Source organism: Panicum hallii, chromosome 3, assembly GCF_002211085.1.
Source record: "Panicum hallii strain FIL2 chromosome 3, PHallii_v3.1, whole genome shotgun sequence".
NCBI lineage: Eukaryota > Viridiplantae > Streptophyta > Magnoliopsida > Poales > Poaceae > Panicum > Panicum hallii.
This window is the reverse complement of record NC_038044.1, coordinates 5,193,382-5,218,783: the sequence shown is the minus strand read 5'-3', so window position 1 is coordinate 5,218,783 and position 25,402 is coordinate 5,193,382. Positions and strand designations below refer to the sequence as shown.

At 48.2% G+C, this 25,402-nt stretch overlaps 5 protein-coding genes across 5 annotated transcripts; 3 read left to right on the top strand and 2 right to left on the bottom strand.

Annotated features, from left to right (window-relative positions):
* LOC112886747 (abscisic acid receptor PYL5-like) lies at nucleotides 1–2,280 on the top strand. Its single transcript, XM_025952729.1, has 3 exons — nucleotides 1–369; nucleotides 587–805; nucleotides 1,585–2,280. Exons 1-3 carry the CDS (start codon nucleotides 184–186, stop codon nucleotides 1,798–1,800), a joined length of 621 nt encoding a protein of 206 aa, XP_025808514.1. The 5' UTR covers nucleotides 1–183; the 3' UTR covers nucleotides 1,801–2,280.
* Nucleotides 2,281–6,481: 4,201 nt separating this feature from the next.
* On the bottom strand, nucleotides 6,482–7,030 carry LOC112884563 (clumping factor B-like). Its single transcript, XM_025949974.1, has one exon. It carries the CDS (start codon nucleotides 7,028–7,030, stop codon nucleotides 6,482–6,484), a length of 549 nt encoding a protein of 182 aa, XP_025805759.1.
* Nucleotides 7,031–12,621: 5,591 nt separating this feature from the next.
* Nucleotides 12,622–14,531, top strand: LOC112888143 (tryptophan decarboxylase 1-like). The gene has a single exon (XM_025954501.1). The coding sequence runs from the start codon at nucleotides 12,788–12,790 to the stop codon at nucleotides 14,324–14,326; it is 1,539 nt and encodes a 512-aa protein (XP_025810286.1). The 5' UTR covers nucleotides 12,622–12,787; the 3' UTR covers nucleotides 14,327–14,531.
* Nucleotides 14,532–14,822: 291 nt separating this feature from the next.
* On the top strand, nucleotides 14,823–21,446 carry LOC112884562. The gene is made up of 3 exons (XM_025949972.1): nucleotides 14,823–14,946; nucleotides 16,376–16,845; nucleotides 21,393–21,446. Exons 1-3 carry the CDS (start codon nucleotides 14,910–14,912, stop codon nucleotides 21,444–21,446), a joined length of 561 nt encoding a protein of 186 aa, XP_025805757.1. The 5' UTR covers nucleotides 14,823–14,909.
* Nucleotides 21,447–22,441: 995 nt separating this feature from the next.
* On the bottom strand, nucleotides 22,442–25,178 carry LOC112888142 (laccase-15-like). The gene is made up of 6 exons (XM_025954500.1): nucleotides 25,041–25,178; nucleotides 24,805–24,956; nucleotides 24,441–24,688; nucleotides 24,159–24,281; nucleotides 23,049–24,044; nucleotides 22,442–22,849 (listed from the first exon to the last, which is right to left on the bottom strand). Exons 1-6 carry the CDS (start codon nucleotides 25,152–25,154, stop codon nucleotides 22,641–22,643), a joined length of 1,842 nt encoding a protein of 613 aa, XP_025810285.1. The 5' UTR covers nucleotides 25,155–25,178; the 3' UTR covers nucleotides 22,442–22,640.
* Between the last annotated feature and the right edge of the window lie 224 nt (nucleotides 25,179–25,402).

Sequence of the window (25,402 nt, the reverse complement as noted above, 5' to 3'; positions counted from 1 at the left end):
ACCAAACCGATTAACCCAACCCACTCTCTCTCTCTCTCTCCTCCTCCTCCTCCTCCTCCTCTCATCATCATCATCCAGGCGAGCGAAGCAGCCGAGGAGTAAACGGGCGAGGCGAGGCGAGGCGACGGCCGAACGGGCGAGGCGCTGAGGAGGAGGGAGGAAGTCCGGGAGGAGGCCGAGAAGATGGTCGGCCTGGTCGGCGGCGGCGCCGCGGCGCGGGGGGCCGGGAGGCTGGGAGCGGGCGACCCGCCCGCGGTGGCCAGCGGCGGAGGGGAGGCCGACCACGTCCGGCGCCTGCACCGCCACGCGCCGGCCGACCACCAGTGCAGCTCCACCCTCGTCAAGCACATCAAGGCGCCCGTCCACCTCGTAAGCTCCGTTCCTTCCCTTCTCGCTGCGGTGGTTGGATAGAAAGTAGTACCACTTGGGGATCGGTTCGCTTTAGGCTCCGCCTGCTGTTCCTCCCGGATCCGGTGTTCCTTGTTCGATTCCCGATGTGCTAGTCCCCGATCGATGCGTCGCGTCTGCGCAATTGTTTGCGTCGAGTATGATGGTGCGGCGGTGCTGATACGGCGATTGATCGCAGGTGTGGGAGCTGGTGCGGAGCTTCGACCAGCCGCAGCGGTACAAGCCGTTCGTCAGCCGCTGCGTCGTGCGCGGGGACCAGCTAGAGATCGGCAGCCTACGCGATGTCAACGTCAAGACCGGCCTGCCGGCGACCACCAGCACCGAGAGGCTCGAGCAGCTCGACGACGACGAGCACATACTCGGCGTCAAGTTCGTCGGCGGCGACCACCGGCTCCAGGTCCGTTCTGCTGCACATGCCCTGTTCCACATACTACGCCCTGTTTGCTTGTTACTGTACCCATTTTTTTTTTCCTTTTTGGGAAGTTGCTTGCTTGTTTTATTACCACTTCGCTGCAAGTTCGATGGTATTGCAATCAAGTCTGATACCATAGTGATCACTTGATGCTATGAACGAAATACACTCGGTTTGCTTCCGATATTAGAAATCTTCCTTCTTGTGAGTTGTGACTTGTGTCAGCGTTGTGACTTGTGTCAGGTTAGATAGCATCTTACTCCTATTTGGGAGCTGGAAGACCGATCCAAATCCTTATGTTTTGGTATTCATTTTGAGCTAAATCCTAAACGTTCTTGGATCTAAATAAAAACTGGCTAATCAGTCCTTTCTGCACGTGCTATCTGTTGCAATAAAGCAATTATCTTCTCGACAGATCATCACTGATTTACTTATCAAGTTAAGATGAGATAAGCCATTCACCTATTTACCTTGCTTCCCATGATTGTTTAGCCATCAGAAATTAGCGAACTGTTTTGACTTCTTATCAGATAGAGTAGTATGGAAGGTTATATCTTAGGCCCCGTCGCTACTTCCCTCTGTTCTTCATCTAGTAGTCACTAGGATTTATAGTTTGCAATGTGAAACTTTGAGGAGCTTTTTTGCTGTCTCTTGATTGCGAAGCGAAGGTTTTGTTCATGCACATGTCTACACTTACGATCGTTACGCCTGCTTAAAGCATATCCTTTGATCCATACTGATGAGCTGTGTTGCCACTTCTTCAGAACTACTCATCCATCATAACCGTCCACCCGGAGAGCATTGACGGCAGGCCAGGGACGCTTGTGATTGAGTCCTTTGTGGTCGATGTGCCAGAAGGCAACACAAAGGATGAGACATGCTACTTTGTCGAGGCCGTGATCAAGTGCAACCTCACGTCTCTCGCGGAGGTGTCGGAGCGGCTAGCAGTTCAGTCACCTACATCGCCGCTCGAACATTAACTCGCCAAAGGTACAGAGATGAGATTCGTCAACAAATAAGAAGAGAAGCTTCGAAGGATGGCTGCAGAGTTCAATCTTTTTGAGACTGGTAGTTTCCCCATTGTCTTCCGCGTGTATGCCTCTTGGAACTTGGAAGCACTAGTGATATGTAGGACCAAATATCTGTAGTAGCTTGTATGTTAGTGATGGTTTAGCCTTTAGGAACTGCGCCTAGGTGCCTCATGGACATGTATGCATACTGCTAGTATGTGTAGAAATTAGGGAAGCATGGAGCGGTTTTGGCCTCTTTGGTGCATTGAGATCTACCCCTTTTTTTTCTGCATTTTAAGATGGCCATTATATTGGTGTTCTTGGATAGATACACTTTCCACTGACACTTAGGGCTTGCTTGGAGTCTTGGACCTTCGGTTCGGTTTGATTTTCGAAATGCGCTGTAATATATACACTACACCATATATATTTGTTTATCCTCTAATGCTACTGGGATGTGAACTGGATGATAGATACCTTTTATGTAGCTCCATGATGAGCTCTCATGACTACTAGTCCTATTGATTCAACTGTTGTCGGACTAGACCATGAATTCTTGTAGAACAGAAGGAATTCTTGGGGTGGTCGTGGACAGAACTGGTGAGAAAATATCGAGAGTCCCGGTGTGGAAAGCCGGGATTCCAACCCATGATGGCAATCGAATCCTGACCAGGATAGATGAGAAGTCCATCCTGCCAATGCTTCCATGCCTTTTCTGTTTCGCTCGGGGGTTTGATGTCACTTCCAGCAAGCGTTGCCACCTCTAAATTGTCCGCTCTGTTTAGCACTAATTGACAGGCGGCAAGCTGCTAATCCTCTCCCTGAGCACGAAACGGGAGGCGTCGCCGTCGCTGCCAGAAAGCTCATGAAACGGCTTCTAGAAAAGAGAGGGAGAGGCCATGCCGGACCAAACAATGGGCAAAGTGTTGGCGTTGCATTAGCTGCACGGCGATGCGGGGATAGTGACCTGCTCCTACCTCCTTGACTCCATGCCGTGACGGTTTTAGTTTTTGTATGAGCATGCTACTTCTGACATCCATTGTGTGGTGTTCAAACGGCAGGAATAGTTTTGAGTTTGTTTGTTTTACTATTTTTTGTGCGTGGATATACATTAGTCAAGGGGGCCGAATGGAACATGCGAGAAATTAGAAGTCTTTTAATTCAAGGACGCATGAATTTAACTACGATCGTGTCCCCACATGGAACGAAGGCTCACGCGTGATTTGTCAATGGTCTTATAAATGGAGTTGTTTGAAAATCTATGATACCATGCGTAATTTGTCAAATTTGTATCTGAAATTGAGTTTTGCTTCAAAATTTAGGACACTGTAAGTCACCACCTGCTCAGCGGCGGATGCAGCCTAAAAAATTAGGAGAGGTTTGTCCACCTCGTCCTCCCTCTTTTTCTTCTTTCTCCTCTCTCTTTTCTTCTTCCTCTCCTTAGTTCATATCAAAAATTTGCTTGGAGGACTTAGGGAGGACAGTCTAAGACTGTCTCCAGCAGCGTTCTGTAAAACGTTCTGTACTCTATATATAGAGGAAGATTCCGTTCTCTATTGCTCCAGCAGCATTCTCTAAATGGTCCTCTAAAATAGAGAACGCTACACGTTTCCTCTATATATAGAAATTCTCTCTGCTCTTCTCTATTTTTTCTTTACGTTTCAAACACTGAATTAAATAAAAATAAAATATATCCATAGCGTTTGAGGTATGATAAATACGTACGTACAAAAATTTGGAACAAAATACGTTTCTAATATAGGGTTTAATGTATAGAGAACGAGATTTAGAGAACGTTGTTGGAGAGAAATGAGATATAGAGGAGAGAATCTTGTAGAGAATTCTGTAAATGAAGGATGTAGAGGATGGGATTTGGACGATATCGCTGGAGACAGCGTTAGGCCGGTAGGAAGGGCAGGAGCCCCCTGTACATCCGCCCCTTCACCTGCTCTAAACCCTATAGAACGAAGGGAGTTAGCACCCTATTATGTGCGGACCCATGCTATTTGTGTTAAAAAGGAACGTGTTGTAGCTAGGCCATTTAAAAAAAAACACGGTGCCTTTTTCTCACATGGAAAATTTGGACGGACGGCAGGGCAGGGCTACTAGTACTGTGGCGCATGTGCGTGTGCACGTACGCCGTGCGGTTCTCTTTACCTTATCCGCTTATCCATCCAGTGTCCTCGCCCTCGCCTGCTGTTGGGGGAATGCGGCGGCGCAGACACCGAATGGCATGGCGCTATCACCGCCGTTCCGTTCCGTGTGTGCTGCAGCGACGACGCAGGGAGGGAGCACCGGAGCAGGGCGCGCCATGCCATCGCCGTCCTCCGCGGTGACTTTTTGTTCTTTTTTTTGGAAAATAACCTTCGTGATGATTCGGCGTCGGCTCCTGTGATCTGAACCAAAGGTCTGGTCTGGCCGGCCTTCTGGCGAGCCATCTTGTGTTGGAGCGGTCGGTGGTCTTCCGGGTTAAGGTCACGCGCTGCCGCCTGAGCGCCGGCTCCTGCTGCAAGTTGCCTATGCCAACGGCGAGCGCCCTTCAATTCCTGATGAAATGGCCTCTAAAGCCTTGGTCTTGCCGAGCAAATACGTACTAAGTCGGTAGCATGCTTTAGCTGCAAGGTGGTTATGATGCTGGGACCGTGCCTTTGCTCCTGTCTCCATCCCCATCACTCCATGTACGGACGGAGCGAGGTGTTAGACTTTTTAAAGGACGATCAGGCTTGGGATTACGGGAATAGCAAGTCAGTAGCAAGTCGCCGGTTTGCCATTTCCGTCAATGGCGCGATGAAGCTCCAACTCCAAGGTTGTCATGACGATTTCAGACGAAGGTTGCTCAAGGAAAGAGGCGAGAATCCTACACAGGAGCGAGGACATGTACGTTTGGTGGTGGCCGAGCTTTTTTTACTTGTATTCCATGCCACTTCTTCTCTCGGCCCCCCATGGCCTTTACTCGACGACGTACCTTTCTCCGAGCCACGCCATCCGCTCCTACTCGTCCAGCGTGCCAAGATCGGGCATGTGCCGGGCGCATATCCCGACCGCGCTGGGGGACCTTGCGGTCGACCTCCGACGCGGACACGGCGGATCGGGACGCCGCTGGTGGTGGTGCTGCAGAGGTAGGGGTCCTATCGCTCGTACTCGGAGCCTCGAAGGGAGGACGTTCAGGGGTGAAATTTTGTGCCGGATCCAGATGGGATTCTATTTTTATATAATTTTAAACTAAAAATTAATAAGAGTTAGGTTGAATTGTGAGGAGTCCGTGGATCCGGATTTAAGTGCAAATTTTTACATGGGTCTAGCAGGAACGGATTAATTGCTTTGTAAATAAAATTGCACCTGCGCGAAGGTAAAGGTTGTGGCCTGTTTGCTGCTGCCAGTTGAAGAGATTTGTCTTCTCCACATACGCTAGAGCAAAGATGTTCGACAATCTACCCCGTGTAGCCGAGATGCCTTCTTTGCTTTCGACTTCCTCCAAGTCTCCATATTCTACCTCCCCACCTCCAGCGTTCGTATAGAACTAGGCTCCATGGCTTTCAAACATGAGGGCACTCAAATCGCAACGGAAAGTTGCAAACCAGCTAAGTTTTTTTTTTGAGGGGGGATTCCAACCAGCTAAGTAACGGTGAATACTGGTTCGGCCCGTTAATACTAACAGATCCAAACGAGAACCAAACAAACCCATGGGCCGAAAAAAACAAATAGATGCAGCCCATATACACTCGCCCTCCTCCTCCCGGCGCGATCTTGCCGCGGCCAGCAGCCCAGCACCACCGCTGCCGGCCTGCCGCCTCGTAGTTCCGCCCAATCGAGACTGGGATTCCCCGAGGGCACGGGGCCATCCAGAAGCTCGACAGGTACAAGAGCTCAAGAGCATTGCCACCGGCAATCGCTCAGGATAGGAGCGCGGAGCAACTATGCGGCCATAAGGAATCGCGTGCGCTCCTCTGGGGTTTGTTGCTTCATCCCTTGGCTCATCCTCGCTGTGTGTTTCTTCTCAGCCTTATCATGTGCTTGCTTGAGTTAACATTGGTTGTTCTAACAGCTACTAGGACCAAACCAATTTACAACCTTTACTAGTCTGCAACCATCGCCAGCAAGTCACTGCACGTATCATTACTGATCTCCTTGTAGTTTCAGGTGTAGGAGCACACAATGTTTTAATCCTGACACCTCCAAGCACCAGTCATTAGTTGAGTTACGACCCCAACCTAGGTTTCTGATTTTGGCATTGAGGTCTCCAGCTCTAAACAGCTGTTTTAATCTTTTCTATCTGAAACCAAAGTTGAATTAGTTGAGTCACTAGCTATTCCCTGTGTGCTCAGATGCTGCACAGTTGAATTCTCCTTGTCTGAATATCTAGGACCAACACATGCAGATTGCCATGGCAGTTTAGAAACAGAGCAGCCTGAGCACATATATTTGCTGAACTATCCTACAGCAACTGGCAGCAGGAGCATGCTGGATCCACATGTTTGCAACAGAACACACGGTACATTCTGCTCATAAGGTTCAACTATTGAGAGTGCAACCGCGCATTATATAATATTAGGATTACGTCTTAGTAAAGTTCTAAGCTTGGCATCTACTGATCGACCTGCTTATTTGTTCATGATGGATGATGATCCATCTATGCAGAAGCACGAAAAGCTCACACCTTGATCACCATTTCAGGCAGCTCGTCATCGGGCTGAACTCCGGGAGCTCCCTTCCTCCCGGGAGCCGGATGCTTGTTGCTTCCGTGCTTGGAGTTGTGGTCCTCGTCGTCGTCAGAATCAGAGTCAGAGTCAGAGTCAGAGTCTGAGTCGGAATCAGATTCTGAACCTGAGTCAGAGTCGGAACCTGAATCTGAGTCAGAGTCTGAATCGGAATCGTTCTTGTCGCCGCCGTCGTCGTCCAGCTTCTTTGGCTTGCCCCAGTCGGATCCAGCTTCCTTGCCTTCCTCGTCAGCGGCGGAGACCAAGCTTGCCGCGTCGCCGGCCGTGGCGCGCCGAGGCCTCCCAGCCTTGATGTCCTCCTCCTCCACCTCCTCGTGACTGTCGCGGTGCACCGCCAGCAGGCTGCTTGTTTCCTCCACGCCGGCGGCGTCAGTCTCCTGCAGCACGGCCGTCGGCGGGCCCACTGCGGCGCCGGCTGCGGCTGCGTAGACGGACACGGCTACGAGGAGGGTGGCGGCGGCGGCGGCGGCGTTGCGGGCCATATTTGTTGCGACCCTCCGGTGAGATCGAGGCGACGCCAGCTATGGTAACAAGTGGTAGGTGAGGTGCTCCGGCTCCGTGGGATGGATTCCCTTCTGTGATGGTAACGCAGTGTTGTACTGGTGGAGGCCGTTTATTTGGCCGTGGGTGCGATGGAGATTGCCGCTGCTGCTAGCTGAGTCATGTTATCTTTTCAGGTCGAAGAGGCAGAAGTGTGAGCGTGTCAGCGTATGGTTTGCTGAGAGAATTATTCCTTGCCAACCTTTCAAGAATCCAGATTAACCGTAGCGCGACCACGTGAAGGGACCCGATCGAAAATACAGAATAGTCGTTTGATTTAGGAAAAAAATTTGAGTTATACGAAGAGAAGTTGTGCTAATAAGTTGTATCCTTTTCTAACATAGAAAGTTGCGGGGAAAGAGAATTCCATTAAAAATGATTCGGAGGGATGCGTACACAGGCGGATGAATAGCGCCCCATGCCATTTAAAGATTAGAAAATTTCTTATGTGCCACTCGTTATCGCTCACATGTTATCGTTTCACTATTTTAGCTCTCTTCCATGAGAGTTGGGACGTTACTCAAACTCACAATTAGTCTACGGCAACCTGTTAGCTTTGCTAAAAGATGGCCGTACCCTTCAACTTCTGACTTCTTTCCTCGACTCTCTCCTCCCACGCAGGTTCTCTGTCTCATCATCGTGTTCTCTGTCTCTGCTTCTCCCTCGGTATTTGTATTTCTTTTATGATGGTGCACTGTATTTGTATTTTTTGGATCCTTGAAGTATCATAGTACCTTTACTACGTTCATGTCCTTTCTAATGGGGCATATCATATCCTTATATGGGTGTGTATTTGTATAGCAACTCTCTTCTCGAATACTACGAGTCATAAGGGACGGGTATGATGTGAGACAGATCTGTGACATTTGAACATAGCACTACTATAATAGTGATGGATGATGTTATAGGGTTAAAGCCCATCAACGATGAGAGCACTGTATCATGTGTCATTTAACGGGCCGTGGCGCGGCCTCACGACTTGCATAAGCGACTGGTCATGACCAATAATTAGTGACCGGTTGCAAAGTGCCCATCACTTATATGGGCCACTCACTAATGTGCGTCTATCAAGTTATTAGTCCCAAAATTTGAAAGGTTATTTAGAGTCCGTTTGGCATAGCTCCGGCTCTGAGATCCATGCTGCAGCTGAAGTTTGTAGAACAAAACGAAATATTTTATATTTTTATTCTAAATCTAAAATAAAGTATAATGACTCTACAAAAGACCCTTGATTTACTTACAACTCGAGCTCCAAGAATTTATGGAGTTGGGTATAAACAGCTTCAAAAACTTCATAATTTTTTTTAGAATTGGAACCATGCCAAACATACCCTTACTTCTGTAGGGTTATTCTAATTACCTAATAGAGGCAACGTGATCCAAAATAAGGACCAAATCAAGGTAGAGGAGACTAGATCGAGGGAAAACGAAAACTTGCCACACATGAAGGCACATGGGCCAGCAAACATTTATAGAATAAATGCGCTTAGGACCTGTTTGTTTACAAACAAGGTTATATAATCTAACTTATAGGTGATGGATTATATAATCTGAAATAAGCATATTTTCAGCGGCTTATGGATTATTATAATTTAGAAGGCGCAGATTATATAATCTGATGAATGAGTTAGAGTGTTTGTTTCCTTGTGAGATTATTTTTCAGATTTTAAGCTGGATTATATAATCTCATGGGCAAACAAACAGGCCTTAGTAGCCCTAGCTCAATTGCATCCCAGCTAATTACATTGCCGCATGCAGAGACTACATCCTGTGGAACTGAACCTTACATGCATTTTGTTTAATTTAAGAATATTGGCATATGCAGATGAGCATTGCACTTTCACATCACATGTGATGGTTTCATGAGAACATTTAGTTTTACATCGAATCAGATCATCTTATTAATTAGAATGCCATTCACATTTATATAATAAAGCAGCATGCTGCTAGAAAAAAATATGTTATCAACCAAAAGAATCATTTAATTGTTTACTACATTATTACATGCCCTAAAGCATACTTTCGCATTTTCGGGTGACACATGGATGAATCAACAATAGATTGGATCTATGAGTGTTTATTTCTTGATGGGCTAACTACTCCTGACAGGTCAAAGAGTGTGGGTCCTAAGAAATTAGTTTGACTTGAGGTGAAATTGTTGCGTGTATTTCTATGGTTCCCCGGCTGCTCGATCTGGTGGGTATTGTGAACTTTGTGATGCACGCATTGCTTACTTATATACAAGTTGCATGTGGTTGTGCTTCTCGATCTCATGTAAGACAAGTTGTGCAATTATTGCTCGATACAGCAGATCACTGGCTCTTTCTTAGGGTTCCATATAGAATCTAACTAAGCACCTATAATAAGCAGCCCCAGCTGTGTACATGCATGCCTTCTGAAGGTACTCTTCCGATCCTATCTAACCTCCACACCTCCTGAAGTCAACTGGGGCATCATGCATGGACATAATGATTGATAAGGGTCGTAAACATAGCGAAGACACACTGGAAGGATTGCACTCAACAACTTGATGGTGGTTATTAGCGAGCATGCATGCATGGCATTCGTGCGCAGTGCCACACAGCACATTATGTAGGACGAAGCTTCTTCTCTAACGTTGGTCCCTGATCACTGATGCGTGGGTCCGCACCCACACGTCAGTGTCCCAAGGTTAGAGGAGCTCAGGTTAGAGGATTATGGTAACCCCCAGTTGTCACATACGTGACAGCTCAAGCTCGACAAAGAGTCAGCTAGAGCTGCATGAGACTATATATATATATATATTGCATGATTCAACTAATCAGTTCCATGTTGGCAAATGGAGCACTACATGTGTGATATAAATTATGCAAAATGAACTAGCAGATCACTTATGCTAATTAGCCGGCACCTGATACAACGTATTGCAATTATGAGACTAAATAACTACTGTCAGACATGCATGGAACTATTCATTTTTGATGTGTTGATACATATGGATCGAATGACGCCTGCTGGGCTGTGAATGGTCGCAACTCAAAGCATCGGCTTCGTTCGCACAGTGTACGCGGAACCACGAAATAATGCATATGCTATTCTAAAACTTGTTAATTGCGTTTGGATGCTAGGGTCTGTTTGGATGAGCTAAATTTTAGCATCTATTAGCACTTATACTATCCCTGCTAAAGTTTTTGAGTCTTTGCTAAAATTTAGCCCACCCCGTTAGCACTGATATTTGGATAGGCTAGTGCTAAAGTTTAGTATTTTTGAGCATTAGCACTTGGATCCAAACATCTCGTAAGGCTGCCAAACTTTAAATGAAAACCATAATCCAGGGTGTCACGAGTAGTAGGTTCGAACACACAATCACACGTAGCGTACGAGTAGTCTTGGCTTGTGACATCAAAGCTTAGCTTGTCATTGGATTAGTTGCATGTTCCTAAGCAGATTCCATGCACACACTACTAGGTGATACAGAACGTCGCTCACGTAGTCGGTGTGTCATTGGTCAGTCAGCCCATGTAACGAGGAATATTTTTTCGATGCAACAGGAGGGGAGAATCCCCTACTGATCAATATACAGTGTTACCGTTGGAACGGTGACCAGATCAGTCGTTGGTATAGGCCATATACCGACCTATAAAGGGTTGTAAAAAGTTTTACCAACGGAAAGGGTCGGTCGGTATAACCGGCGTAGGGAAAAGTATTACGGATCAACTTCTAAGCTAAAGTTTTCAAATCACATGCTTAATTATTAGAAACAGAATGGTTTGGTCCATATTTCTCGCAAGGATTAACCCATGACAGACCATCCCATCATCTATCTACATTGGGTTTGTCCATCAATCCAGAACACCTAATAAAATGAGCCATAGCAGCCTGCAAGTGGACTAAATTTATTTGGGAAAAAATAGGGCGTAGCAGCCTTCTAGAAGCCAGTTCGTGGTCCCAACTGCGGCGCGGCACACACATGGATACTCAGATTTAAGGGCTGTTTGGAGTGCCGCCTAACCCGCCACAGCATGCCTAACTTGTGGCGCTCAAAACGGCCGCCACACCTGCGGCGGAAAAAGTGTGGCGCGCCGTGGCGGGTTAGACGGCACTCCAAACAGCCCTTTACTTTAATCGTAAATGTGTTGAAGATAGGAAGGTGCAGTGGGCGTGGAGCAAGGTAAACACTGACGTTGTGATGGAGAATATAGGCGTCAAATTTGAGGAACCGAGGGAGACGCATGCTCAAATAACCATAGAAAGTTTTAGATAAAGAGGGTCAGAATGAATACATTATCCAATCGCTCTTAGCACAATCACTGTGATACATAAAGACTGTAATTAATGAGCTTCATCGGACTAATCACCGTACCAACAGTTCAATATATAGTCAGTTAAGCTGTTTTTTTTATCCGGCAGTGAACACCTATATTTTTCAGTAGTTCTTGCATTGCCACTTTTCTAGCTAAGAGGCATTTATGAAGAAGTATATATGCATGCATTTTTATGAAGGGACTGCTTCATGCATTTTTTTCATGACCTATGGATTTGAGCATAATTCCCTCTATCGAAATATGGGCTTATTAAAAAGAAAAATAGGTTCAATGAGCAAGAAGAAGGTTGCACGGATGGATTAAGGATATATATACATATACATATATATATATATATATGTATGTATGTATGTATGTATGTATCTATGCTGCTCTGAACTAACACTCTGATTGAAACAAACTTCCAGTCTCATAAAAACACTGTTAGCTTTGATTTGCAATTTTGTTAAAAATATACCATAAATCGTAAACATTATATATCATAATAGCATTTCCCATGACAAATTAATCTAATGACATAAACCATGTGTCTAATGAATTTATGTAATTTTTCATATAATGATGGATCATGTTAAAAAAGTTTGTCTAAACAGCTTACATTATTTGCAGTGCTAAACCATGCATGACAAAAACTAACACAGTTAGTGAAGGGAGTGCTAAACACAGTTAGTGGAGGAGGAGCCCAGGTATCTGATTTTTTTCAACCATTTCAGATGACATATTTCATGTTGTATGTGTTGTCTTCTAGTGTCGCAGATGTTATTCTTCCATGTTATAGATGTTAACATGTTACTGTTAGATGTTATAGATGAGAATGGAACATGATGAAACATAATATTGTGAATCCCACGTTAATGTTTTTTTCTAGGTGGGTTTTCGATGTTTCGGCATTGATTTCCGCAACCTGTTGCCTGAAAATTGATAAATTCCAGGCCTTTGGGTATCTCAGCCGGGACATGCTGATCGGGGTCCTGGACTTAATAGAAGGAGCAGGGAAGCTTGCAAGCAGTCCGGCTTTACTGTGCTGAATTCTCTTGTTCTCTCCATTCTCCCTATTGCATCCATTGTGTTCATGCTGATTGGTGGCTTCGTGTTCCACATGCGTGCGTGCTCACCGCCGATCACCAGCTCGGACGGCGCGTCCATCGCGCGGCCGTCCACGCCGCTCCCCTCCTCCGCTCTCTTCTTCCCAGATCCATACCTAGCCTATATAAACCCTCTTACCCTAACGGATCACGGCACGCAACGTCCAGCTTCCAAGTCTCACCATTTGAGATCTTGCTAGCTGCTACGTTGTGTCGTCTCCTTCTCGCAGTATCGTTGAACGATCTCAAGCTCCATCTGAATCGAGTTTGCTATCTTTTTCGAGAAGTAGTAACCCACTCGTCCGTTGCCATGGGTAGCCTTGACACCAACCCTGCCACCTTCTCTACCGATGTCGATAGCTTCCAGCCTCTCAACGCCGACGACGTCCGCTCCTACCTCCACACGTCCGTCGACTTCATCTGTGACTACTACAAGTCCGTCGAGTCCCTCCCCGTGCTCCCCAACGTCGAGCCCGGCTACCTGCGTCGCCTGCTCCAGTCCGCCCCGCCCACCTGCTCCGCACCCTTCAATGTCACCATGAAGGAGCTCCGCGAGGCCGTCGTGCCCGGGATGACGCACTGGGCCAGCCCGAACTTCTTCGCATTCTTCCCATCCACCAACAGCGCCGCCGGCATCGCCGGAGAGCTCATCGCCTCCGCGATAAACAGCGTCGGGTTCACGTGGCAGGCGTCGCCGGCGGCCACCGAGATGGAGGTTCTCGCTCTCGACTGGCTCGCGCAGCTCCTGCGCCTGCCCCCGAGCTTCATGAACCGCACAGGCGCCGCCAGCCGCGGCACCGGCGGCGGAGTCATCCTCGGCACGACCAGCGAGGCGATGCTGGTCACGCTCGTCGCGGCCCGTGACGCGGCGCTGCGCCGGATCGGGTCCAACGGCATGGCCGGGATCACGCGGCTCGCCGTGTACGCCGCGGACCAGACCCACTCCACGTTCTTCAAGGCGTGCCGCCTCGCCGGGTTCGACCCTGCCAACGTCCGCTCCATCCCCACCCGCGAGGAGGACAACTTCGCGCTGGACCCGGCGAGGCTGCTCGAGGCCATGCAGGCGGACGTCGACGCCGGCCTCGTGCCAACCTACATCTGCTGCACGGTCGGCACCACGTCGTCCAACGCCGTGGACCCGGTGGGCGCCGTCGCCGACGTCGCCCACCGGTTCAACGCCTGGGTCCACATCGACGCCGCGTACGCCGGCAGCGCGTGCATCTGCCCGGAGTTCCGGCACCACATCGACGGCGTGGAGCGCGTGGACTCCATCAGCATGAGCCCGCACAAGTGGCTGATGACGTGCCTGGACTGCACCTGCCTCTGGGTGCGCGACTCGCACCGGCTCACCAACTCGCTGGAGACGACGCCCGAGTACCTGAAGAACGACGTGAGCGACTCCGGCATCGTCACCGACCTCAAGGACATGCAGGTGGGCACCGGGCGGCGCTTCCGCGGCCTCAAGCTCTGGATGGTCATGCGCACCTACGGCGCCGCCAAGCTCCAGGAGCACATCCGCAGCGACGTCGCCATGGCGAAGATGTTCGAGGGCCTCGTACGCGCTGACGACCGGTTCGAGGTCGTCGTGCCGAGGAACTTCGCGCTCGTCTGTTTCAGGATCAGGCCCCACGGCGCCATGGCGGAGGAGGAGGTCGAGGAGGCTAACCGCGAGCTGATGGAGCGCCTGAACAAGACCGGCAAGGCGTACCTGGCGCACACGGTGGTCGGCCGCAAGTTCGTGCTGCGGTTCGCGGTGGGGTCGTCGACGCAGGAGGAGAGGCACGTCCGGAGCGCGTGGGAGCTCATCCAGAAGACGACCACCGAGATGATGGTGGAGGGAGAGATGTAGAGGATTAATGGTGTGCTTAAACTGTTAATTTCGATGTGTTTTTGCCGTTGTTCTTGTTGCTGTTGTTGAGGAAAGGTAAAGTCCAATAAAGCCTTCCAGCTGTTGTGTTTAGTTTCCTCCCTGTTTTCCACGCAAATTGAGCGTGCATGTGTTGTTTACATGTTGTTTGATCATCAATACAATTCTGACGACGATCCAAGTGCTAGCTGTTAGTTTGATCTCAAACCCCGGATCGGTCCAACGACCGATCCGGAGTCGGTTAAGCGCCCCGATCGGGGGCGCACCGCCAACCCAATGGCGGGTGGGCCCCCGTCGCGCAGCGCCAAAATAAATAGAGAGGTGGGGGCCGGGGCACGGGACACGAAGTTCGTCGCCGTGCCTAATCCCCACCTAAAACCCTAGCGACCCGATCCAAGGGGAGGTGCTGAAGCCTCGGGAAGTGCCACCGTCGCCTCTACGCCGAGCACCGCCGCCGCCTCTGCGTCCACGTCGGCGCCACTGCACCAAGTGCCGCCGCCGCTGCACGACATCGCCTCCGCCCGCTCATCCTCGTCCACGACTCCGGCACGTCTTCCTCAACCCCATGGCCAACACCAGCGAAGCCGGTTCGTCCACGGGGGGTACGGCTCTCCCTCTCTCTCTCTCTCTCGATTCCTATCTAGATTAGTCAAACATTGTTGTCTAGTCGGTTAATTACCGAGCTAATTCACGGTTAGGGGATCCTAATATTATAACAATGGTATCAGTTTAGCCTCCCTAAGCGCAGTTAGTCTCGGGTTAGCAATCCGAAGCAATTAGAAGGAGATGATTTGTTTTCAAATCGATGAAAATGCAAAGCATGAAAGCGAAGAAAGGATCAAACCCTTCGGGGTGCAAGTACACCGGCACCCGAGCCCAAACCTGATCCCCTACCCTAACCCTAACCCTAATTTTTTGACCCGGCCAAGAAAGAAGATCTTACCTCCCACCGGGAGCTCCACGCTCCACGGGCCAGCGCCGCCGGGGCCCAGGCGCTCCGGCGCTCCACCGACCTCAGATGGACCGAAGCATCCCGAGCCATCCCGAGCTCGCGGATCTCCACCGCGCCGTGATGCGTGGGCCAGCCTGCCACCCCGAGCCCGCTCGACGGCGGTGCGCTCACATCCAGGCGAGCGCACTCGCCGGCGAGGAGGCCCGCGGCGGCGCCACACCTTCGGCCGCCGTCGCGCGGAGGACAGAGGAGGAGGGAGGAGCGGCTGCGGGGAGCAGGAAAGAAATGCCCTAGGGTTAGGGCGACGCGCGCGCCCGGGGGTGGGTTTTGATCCACCGAAACCCCCGCGTGACCGTCGGATGAGATCCGACGGCCGCAAGTTGATCGCGGGTGCGCGGGCCTTTTTAGGCCCAGGCGGGACGCCACTTTCCCGGCCCAGGCCCAGGTTGCGGCCTGGTGCGCGGGTGGGCGCCGCGCGCGCGTTGGCCGCGTTGGGCCGGGCCCATTTGGGCCGTTTTGGGCTCGATTTTGATCTGTTTTGGGCGGCTGCACAGTGAGTTTTGATTATTTTCTCAGAAACACTTTTAACTAATTAATGCATGATTCAATCTCTATTCAATTTTCACCAACGTGATAATTTCTATAGAGAGAAAGAAGTTAAAAGTTTCTGAAAGTTAGAACTATTTATTTTTTCCGCTGCCAATTTAATTACGTCATATCCTTTAATTATTTTAGACCCAACGAAATATTATAATTAAAGGAGTCAGTTTTCAGATTTTTTCTTCAGTTATAATATTGTTATTTTCTGACCAACGTTGATAATAGCAATATTACAATTTTCCAGTCAGTTTTCAGTTTTCTATAGTTATAATATTGTTATTTTCTGACCAACGTTGATAATAGCAATATTATAATCTTTTAAGTAAGTTTTCCATGCATTTGCTCTAATTCTGCCCAACGGTGTTTTAGAATTAATGCAGCTAGTTAATTGTATATCTTAATATTGACCAACGTTAAATTGAGATATGCAATTATTGTTTTATAAAAGGAGTTCTCACCTTTCTTGATTTAAATTTCAGGATCTAATGCCATGACCTTCATTAATGCTATACCGCCGTTGGATGGTTCCAACTACGGGATGTGGGCGCAGAAGCTAGAAGTGGCTCTTGCATTGTCAGATATCGATTTCGCCATCACCTCACCGTTTCCCGTTTGTCCTGCGGAACTGGTGAGGGACCCGGAAGAGACGACTGCCGCTTGGCAGGCTCGTCAGAGAGAACATGCAAGTGTTCAAATGAAATTTGATCTTGAGAAAGCAAAATGGATCTCTTCCAACAGAAAGTGTTTGATGGTTATCAAAAGTTCCATCATAGACAGTATCAGGGGAGCAATCCCAGATTGCCCCACCGCAGTTGAGTACTTAAAGAAAGTGGAGAGTCAATTTTTTGGCTCTTCAAAAGCTTATGCTCAGACTCTGATTCAGAGGTTAGTTAATGATAAGTACACTGGCGGTGGTGTGAGAGAGCACATACTGAAAATGAGCAATATGGCATCTAAGCTAAAACCTATGGACATGGAGCTTCCTCATGCCTTTGTTGTCCATTTGGTTCTGGCTTCTCTGCCGAAAGAGTTTGAGACGTTTGTTGTTAACTACAACATCAGCCCAGAGACATGGGACTTAGAGAAGCTCATTGCGATGTGTGTGCAAGAAGAGGAAAGGCTCAAAGCCTCGCATGGTGACACGCTCAACTATGTTAGGCACAACAAAAGAAACAACTCTTCAGATAAAAACACGAGGCCACAAGGGAAACCTCAGTTCAAACGAGGTTTCACTTCTTCTTCTTCTTCTTCGACTCACCAGGGCAAGGGTGCGAAGAAAGATCAACCACACATTGAAAAGGATCAATGCATGTGGTGCCACAAGACGGGACACTACAAGAAAGATTGCCCAGATTTTCTAAGGCATTTAATTAAGAAAGGTGAGGATGTTATCACATTTATCGATGAGACCCTGTACGTAAGTTATTCTAAATCTACTTGGTGGATTGACTCAGGTGCAACTGTTCATGTTGCTAATTCTTTGCAGGGTATAAGTACAAAGACGATGCTACAAAGAGGGGATAGATGGCTGAAAGTCGCCAATGGAGTTAGAGCCGACGTTGAAGCAGTTTGTCAACTCACGTTAGAATTAGAGAACGGCTTTAAACTCCAGTTACATAATGTTCTTTATGTACCCTCTTTGTCTAGAAATTTAATTTCAGTATCATGTTTGGCAGATGATGGTTATAAGTGCCATTTTGGCAAAGAACAATGTGAGATTTTATTTGAAAGTCAGTGTGTTGGTCTTGCCATCCGACAAGACAAACTTTATATGTTGCCTATGCATGAGACTGTAAATTCTGTTAGCAATACCACAAGTATTGAACGCACGTCTAACGACGCAAGTCATAAGCGCAAACGATGCGACAACGAAAATTCAGCGAAATTATGGTACTGTCGTTTAGGCCATATTTCGAGGGGGAGAATTGAGAGATTAATCAAAGAAAATATTTTCCATCCGTTAGATTTTTCAAATGAAGAATATTGCATCGATTGCATTAAAGGAAAGTACGTTAAGAAAATAAAGAAAGGAGCTAAACGCAGTTCAGGGGTTTTGGAGATAGTGCACACAGATATCTGTGGTCCATTTCCCATAAAGTCCGTGGACGGTTATGACTCGTTCATAACGTTTACGGATGACTATTCGCGTTATGGATATATTTATCCAATTAAAGAAAGATCGGAAGCGTTAGATAAATTTAAGATTTTTAAGGCTGAAGTAGAGAATCAGCAAAATCTTAAAATAAAAATAGTAAGATCTGATCGTGGAGGTGAGTACTACGGTCGTCACACCCCGTATGGCCAAGTCCCTGGACCTTTTGCAAGGTTTCTACAGAAAAATGGAATAGTAGCCCAGTACTCTACACCGGGCGAGCCTCAGCAAAATGGAGTCGCTGAAAGACGTAACCGTACCTTAATGGATATGGTGAGAAGTATGCTAAGTTACTCCACGTTACCGATTAATTTGTGGATGGAGGCGTTAAAAACCGCCATTCATATTCTTAATCGCGTACTGAGTAAGTCGGTGCCCAAAACACCGTACGAGTTATGGATAGGGAGAAAACCCACACTAAACTATTTACATGTGTGGGGCTGTCCAGCTGAGGCGAAAGTATTTAATCCAAATATCGGAAAGTTAGACCCTAAGACAGTAAGTTGCCATTTTATTGGCTATCCGGAAAAGTCGAAGGGTTATCGTTTCTACTGTCCTAACGGATATACAAAGTTCGTAGAAACGAGACACGCTGTCTTTTTGGAGGATCAGATGATGAGGGGGAGCACGGTAGCTCGGAAGATTGATCTTGAAGAGAAGCGGGTTTTCGTACCTACTCCGATGATCCAAGATCCCTTTTTCGTGTTGCCTGTTGCTGCTTCACCTACCGTGTCAGCACCTGTTGCTAGTTTTTCACCAGTTGCTGCATCACCTACGGTGCCAGCACCTGCTGTTAGTTCCCCAGCTGCGGCGACAAGTCAGAACGAGGAACCTGTCCTTCAGGATCCGATAGAACCGATAGCCGCGCATCAGGGGGAGCAACAGCAGCCCCAAGAGGAGGAAGTGCCGATAGCTGAGGCACCGAGAAGATCTCAAAGAATAAGAAAGCCCGCTATTTCGAGTGATTATCAAATCTATAATAGCGAGGAAATTCAGATGGAGGGTGACCCCACTTCGTTTGAAGAAGCCATGAGAAGCGTTCATTCGTCTGAGTGGTTGGAAGCCATGAAAGACGAAATGAAATCGATGAGTACCAACGATGTTTGGGATTTAGAAGAAATTCCTAAAGGAGCCAAAACAGTGGGCTGCAAATGGGTCTACAAGACTAAATGTGACTCCAAAGGGAATATAGAAAGATATAAAGCGCGACTTGTGGCGAAAGGTTTCACGCAAAGAGAAGGGATAGATTATAATGAAACATTTTCTCCTGTTTCATGCAAGGATTCCTTCAGAATTATAATGGTGTTAGTGGCACATTATAATTTAGAATTACATCAGATGGATGTAGAGACGGCGTTCCTCAATGGGGATCTTTATGAGAACGTTTACATGGCACAGCCGAAAGGTTTTGTCGTGGAAGGAAAAGAAAGGATGGGATGTCATCTAAAGAAATCCATTTATGGGTTAAAGCAAGCCTCCAGACAGTGGTATTTAAAATTCGATGAAACCGTAAGAAAATTTGGTTTCAAAGAAAATGAGGAGGACAACTGCATTTATGCGAAATTTAAGAATGGAAAATTTATTTTTCTTATCTTATATGTGGATGATATCCTGCTTGCTAGCAGCGATATTGATCTGCTATTAGAGACAAAGAAATTCTTGTCCTCAAAGTTTGATATGAAAGATTTAGGTGAAGCCTCATTCGTTTTAGGAATTGAGATTCACCGAGACAGAAACAAGGGGGTTTTAGGATTATCGCAGAAAGCATACCTAGAAAAGGTACTAAAGAAGTACGGTATGCATTCGAGTAAGCCAACACCTGCTCCTATAGTCAAGGGCGACAGCTATGGGAGATTTCAATGTCCCAGAAATCAGTACGAAATCGATCAGATGAAAGCGGTACCATATGCTTCAGCTGTCGGAAGCCTACAGTATGCTCAAGTATGTACACGCCCTGACTTAGCTTTTGTCACCGGGATACTTGGCAGATTCCAAAGTAATCCAGGGATAGAACACTGGAAAATGGTAAAGAAAGCTTTGCGTTATGTGCAAGGAACGAAAGACCTCATGCTAACGTACAGGAGATCTGAATCTCTAGTGATAGAGGGTTATTCAGACTCAGACTTTGCGGGAGATAAGGATGATAGAAAATCCACGTCAGGTTATGTGTTTACTCTCGCAGGTGGAGCTATATTGTGGAAAAGCTCCAAACAGACAGTAACTGCATCATCTACGATGTATGCAGAATTTATAGCTTGTTATGAGGCATCGGGGCAGGTTAAATGGCTAAAGAAATTTATACCCGGATTAAAGGTGGTTGACAGCATAGAAAAACCACTAAAGATGTACTGCGACAATGAGCCTGCAGTATTTTACGCTCACAACAACAAGTCGAGTGGAGCTGCCAAACACATCGACATAAAGTTTTATGTTGTTAAAGAGCAAATCCAGGATCATATAATCAGCCTTGAGTATTTGAGCACAAAGAAAATGTTAGCGGATCCGCTCACAAAAGGCTTACCGTCCAATGTGTTCAGAGAACACTTAGCCGGCATGGGTTTACGGGAAAGCCTATGATTCCTGGACAGTAAGGGCCCAAAAGTACGGTTCTATTTCAAACAGAAAAGTGCGTTGTGGCTGTTAATCCAGCGGTAATAACTGTTGAGACGAGGCATGCTCGATACACTGATCTGAATGAAATCGGACGTAAGAAGTGAGTAAGTATGTTGAGATCAAAGGGGAGAATGTTAGTTTGATCTCAAACCCCGGATCGGTCCAACGACCGATCCGGAGTCGGTTAAGCGCCCCGATCGGGGGCGCACCGCCAACCCAATGGCGGGTGGGCCCCGTCGCGCAGCGCCAAAATAAATAGAGAGGTGGGGGCCGGGGCACGGGACACGAAGTTCGTCGCCGTGCCTAATCCCCACCTAAAACCCTAGCGACCCGATCCAAGGGGAGGTGCTGAAGCCTCGGGAAGTGCCACCGTCGCCTCTACGCCGAGCACCGCCGCCGCCTCTGCGTCCACGTCGGCGCCACTGCACCAAGTGCCGCCGCCGCTGCACGACATCGCCTCCGCCCGCTCATCCTCGTCCACGACTCCGGCACGTCTTCCTCAACCCCATGGCCAACACCAGCGAAGCCGGTTCGTCCACGGGGGGTACGGCTCTCCCTCTCTCTCTCTCTTGATTCCTATCTAGATTAGTCAAACATTGTTGTCTAGTCGGTTAATTACCGAGCTAATTCACGGTTAGCTGATCCTAATATTATAACACTAGCTGCTACTCCTAAGTTAAGTGTGCCCTCCTGTACTGCAACCGCATGCTCATTGCATGCATGTGGTGTAGGATATGGTGAAGTCAAGGGCTCAAGGCACGCGTTCCAAGGTCGCCATGCCATAGACTTTCTCTCGATCGTCCAGCTTTTGCGTGTTGCTTGGAACTCATTGGCCTAGTTTGAGAACTTGAGATTCGTTCCGACAAATATGTAAGAGGAGACGCAACAAGTTGGCTGCTGCGTCGCCGAGTTTGCCGGGTTCACGTGCGTTAAGAGAGCCAGGCTCGCAGGATGAGCAGTGAACACTGCCTATATATATGATGCCAATATTTTACTTTCTAACTCATGCACCTAACAAATTAAACTATGAGCTCCCTCTAGCCCCACTCTTAGAAAGAAAATCTCCACTGTTTCTAAATCACGCAACGTTTCTACCTTCGATTTGAGTTTTGGACCGATATCCGTCGCTAACAAGCTGAACCTTGCTCCCGTCCGTCCTGCCTGCCTCCCTACCCATCAGTCCCCTGCCCCCCTCCCCATCAGGTGCAGGGCTTTGGGACGAGAAGGGAGAAGGGTACGAGGGAAGGGGAAGAGAGTGAGCTCTGCTCTCAAGTTTGGTGGGGTTTCTTCACATATACATCTTCGCAGGTTGGAAAAAAACAACATGCATAGATAGATTCTATCTCGTATCCATGCCGCTATTTATTTGGGTATTTTCAACCAAGAGGGATATACCGGCTCCAGCCAAACTTATTCATTTAAGCTATGGGGGTTGCAGAGTTGGCATGGTAACGTTCCCATGCCGGGTGTTCTAACATTGCCATCATAGATAGATCGATGCAGAGATTGGTGGTCCTATGATTACCTGTTCCATGCAGACACAAAGCACCAGCTAGATCACACCATACATTCATCCAACATCTTCCAAAGAAAGAGTTCCACGTACATATGTGTACGAAAGTTTCTGGGATCTTAAAAATGAAAGGCCATGCGTCAGGAAGGGGAGACGGAATGACATGGTGGAGATATTTTGGGCCATACAAAAATATGATGGCCTGTACGTGGGACCAACACCCTCTCGATGACGTCGAAAATAACATATCATAGGTATAGAGACAGCCATAATGGCATAATTTTAAATAGATCAACTGTAATAATGACATATCCAATCTTAGGTATTTGCAATGACATCGATCCAATTAACCGATGTTTAAACAATCTCCATGGAAATTTTATAGATACACTCTACCTCAAAAAATTCTTTCAAATATAGCTCATAGTTTATTTTTTATTTGAAAACTGGCGATCGGAGTTATATTTTAGACTCCATCTATACGTGAGGCTGTGATTTCCCGGGTTTGGAGATAGAATTCATCTGGCACAAGATTATCCTTGCGGCCACATGATGGAAAATCTACTGGCGGTGCAGGGAGCGACGTGTTCGCCGTCGGCCCATCTTCTACAATGAACACTGCCGTCATGCCCATCGACAAGTGGAACTCATAGTGGCAATGCATGTACCACACCCCTGTGTAAAAAGATAAATTATTAGTTATTGATGGAGTAAATCAAGTGGTAATTCAAATTCTTTTTGACTCGTTGAGAAATATACGAAATAGGTTATTGTGAGTCAATCTTGAGCCTAATAATAAACTGAAAGTTTTCAGGTTCTCACTAAAGCTTGGTAGAAAAAAATAATAATAATAGAGAAGCAATCATGTACCAACCTGGATTGTCGGCGACAAATCGGATGGCGACCCACCCTAGATTCGGGACTACCACTGTGTTCTTGAGCGGCGGATCCACCAGGTTGTACCTTGCCCTGTCCTTGGCCGCATCGAAGTTGCCGAGCCCCTGCGCGAGCACGAACATGTCGTGCCCGTGCAGGTGCATCGGGTTGGAGTCGCCTTGCATTATCGACGTGCTCTGGAACACCATCTCCACCACGGAGCCATACCGGAACCACCGCGCCAGTGTCGCCACGTACGTTCGCTCTAGCGCCTTCTCCTTTGGTCCTATGGGGATCAAGGAGGGGTCGGTGAAGTTGAAAACTTTCGGTGGCTTGTCAGGAAGCTCTTGCAGTTCGTCCTTGTTGGCGCCGACATGGTAGTAGTGCGCTGCTAACAGTGGTGCCGTGGGTTGCAGGAAGGAGATGTTGTTCATGGTAGCAACAAGGATGTTCTCCTTCTCGTCCTCCCTATCGCAGTTGAGGCCTCGCCGGCAAGCGATGCCCAAGCCGAGCGTGATGAACAGGTGCTCGTCCACTCGCTTGGGCACCGGCGCCAGTGGGTGCCGTGGGTGTCGCAGGCTGCTCAGGTTGCTGTGGAAATAGAACGACTGCACGACGTCGTGCTGATCAGGCATCACAGGTGCCACCGGCGCGCCATTGCCGGGGCGGCGGCGGCTGCTGTACTGCATCATGCCTCTCGTGGATGGCTCTGGGGTCTGGGTGTCGGGCAAAGGCGCCTGGTTGGGCATGGCGACCATGTAATACTTGCCCGGGGCCGCGTCGGCGACCACCAGGGCATCAATGGTCTCGCCGGGCGCGATCACGACGAGATCCGTGGTGTAAGGCCTGACGTAGTTGGCGTCGGAGGCAACCACGGTGAATTTGTGCCCGGCGATCTTGAGGAAGTACTCGGAGAAGAGCGCCGTGTTGATTATGCGCAGCAAGTAGGTCTTGCCGGGCTCCACGTCCAGCACGAACCCATCTTCTGCAACCCCTTCAGAATCGAATCGAAGAGCTCCATTCAGTAACAGACGAAGTTTTTTTTTCTTATTTTGCTTTGGACATATATAGACATATACATACTATATATGCGATAGTTGATTGTTACCAGAGCAGTTGAATAGATCTCCAAGCTTGCCGTTTATTGTGGATGCACTGGGGAAGTAATCGAAGAAATTATCCTGCTTCATTCTCCTGGCCACCGCTGCAAGGTCCATCGCCCACCAATCCCCTATCGGCATCATCATTAAGACCATTCAGAACAACAGTTTAGCTAGCTCAGAACCTGGTGCTAACGCAACAACAGCTTCCATGCAATACTCTTTAATTTGCTAGCAGCTGCATGCTCATATCTGACGACTAAATGCAAGCTTCAGAAAAGTTGACGTACCTATTATGAAGGGGATCTCACGATCAGGCTTCGGAAATGGATACGAGCTGGCCCCAAGTCTTGGCCGGATGATGATGGCGCCGTGAAGGGTTGCCCGGAGGCAGGAGACGTGAGCATGCCACCACAGGGTACCTTCCTGCCCGGCGACGCTGAACCGGTAGGTGAAGTTTTGGTCTGGCTGGATGGGGCATTGGGTGACCATTGGCACCCCGTCATTCCAGCAGTTCCGCCGCTGCTTCACTCCGTGCCTGCATCGATTGGGAAACACCAAAGGAAACATTACATCTCCTCCATGAAAAGAAGTGGAACCATGCGTTCCTCAAATCTCTATCTTCGGCGCTTGGACAAATGCTAGCTATGTTACCAATGGATTGTTATGTTGTGGGGTGACTTGTTGACGACATGAATGGTCACGGAGTCTCCCTCTGTAACCTCGATCGTTGGACCTGGGACCTGCCCATTCACGACGGTGACGAGAGTCTCCTTGCACAAGTGCGTCATGTTCATCTGGCTCACCTGCATACAAATTCAGATTCAGGACGGAGATGAGGTGCAGTGGAGGTCATCAAGGCCATGGAATAGAGGATCAAGTAAGCTTACAACGAAGGTGTGCTCGACAATGGCAGAAGCTGCCGGTAGGGCCATGGTCGAGAGGGAGAAGAAAATGGTGGCCGCGACCACGGCGGCTGCCGTGGGGAGGCTCCAGCCCTTCATTGTTTGCAACTTTGTCTGCTTTAGTTTGCTTGCGTTTGATCGATGTACTTCTATGTAGTAGCCTATATATTTTGGGATCTTGGATCTTGGTGAGTAAGTGAACTGGACTTTGCATGTGGCTGATGAGTTGACCAAGAATAAGAGGGAAAGATCTGGGTGATCCTTTCATTATCTTTTAGTTAATTTGTGATATGACGATCGGCAGTTTAGTCCTATATATATTATCCTGCATCTAGTCAGTATCGGAT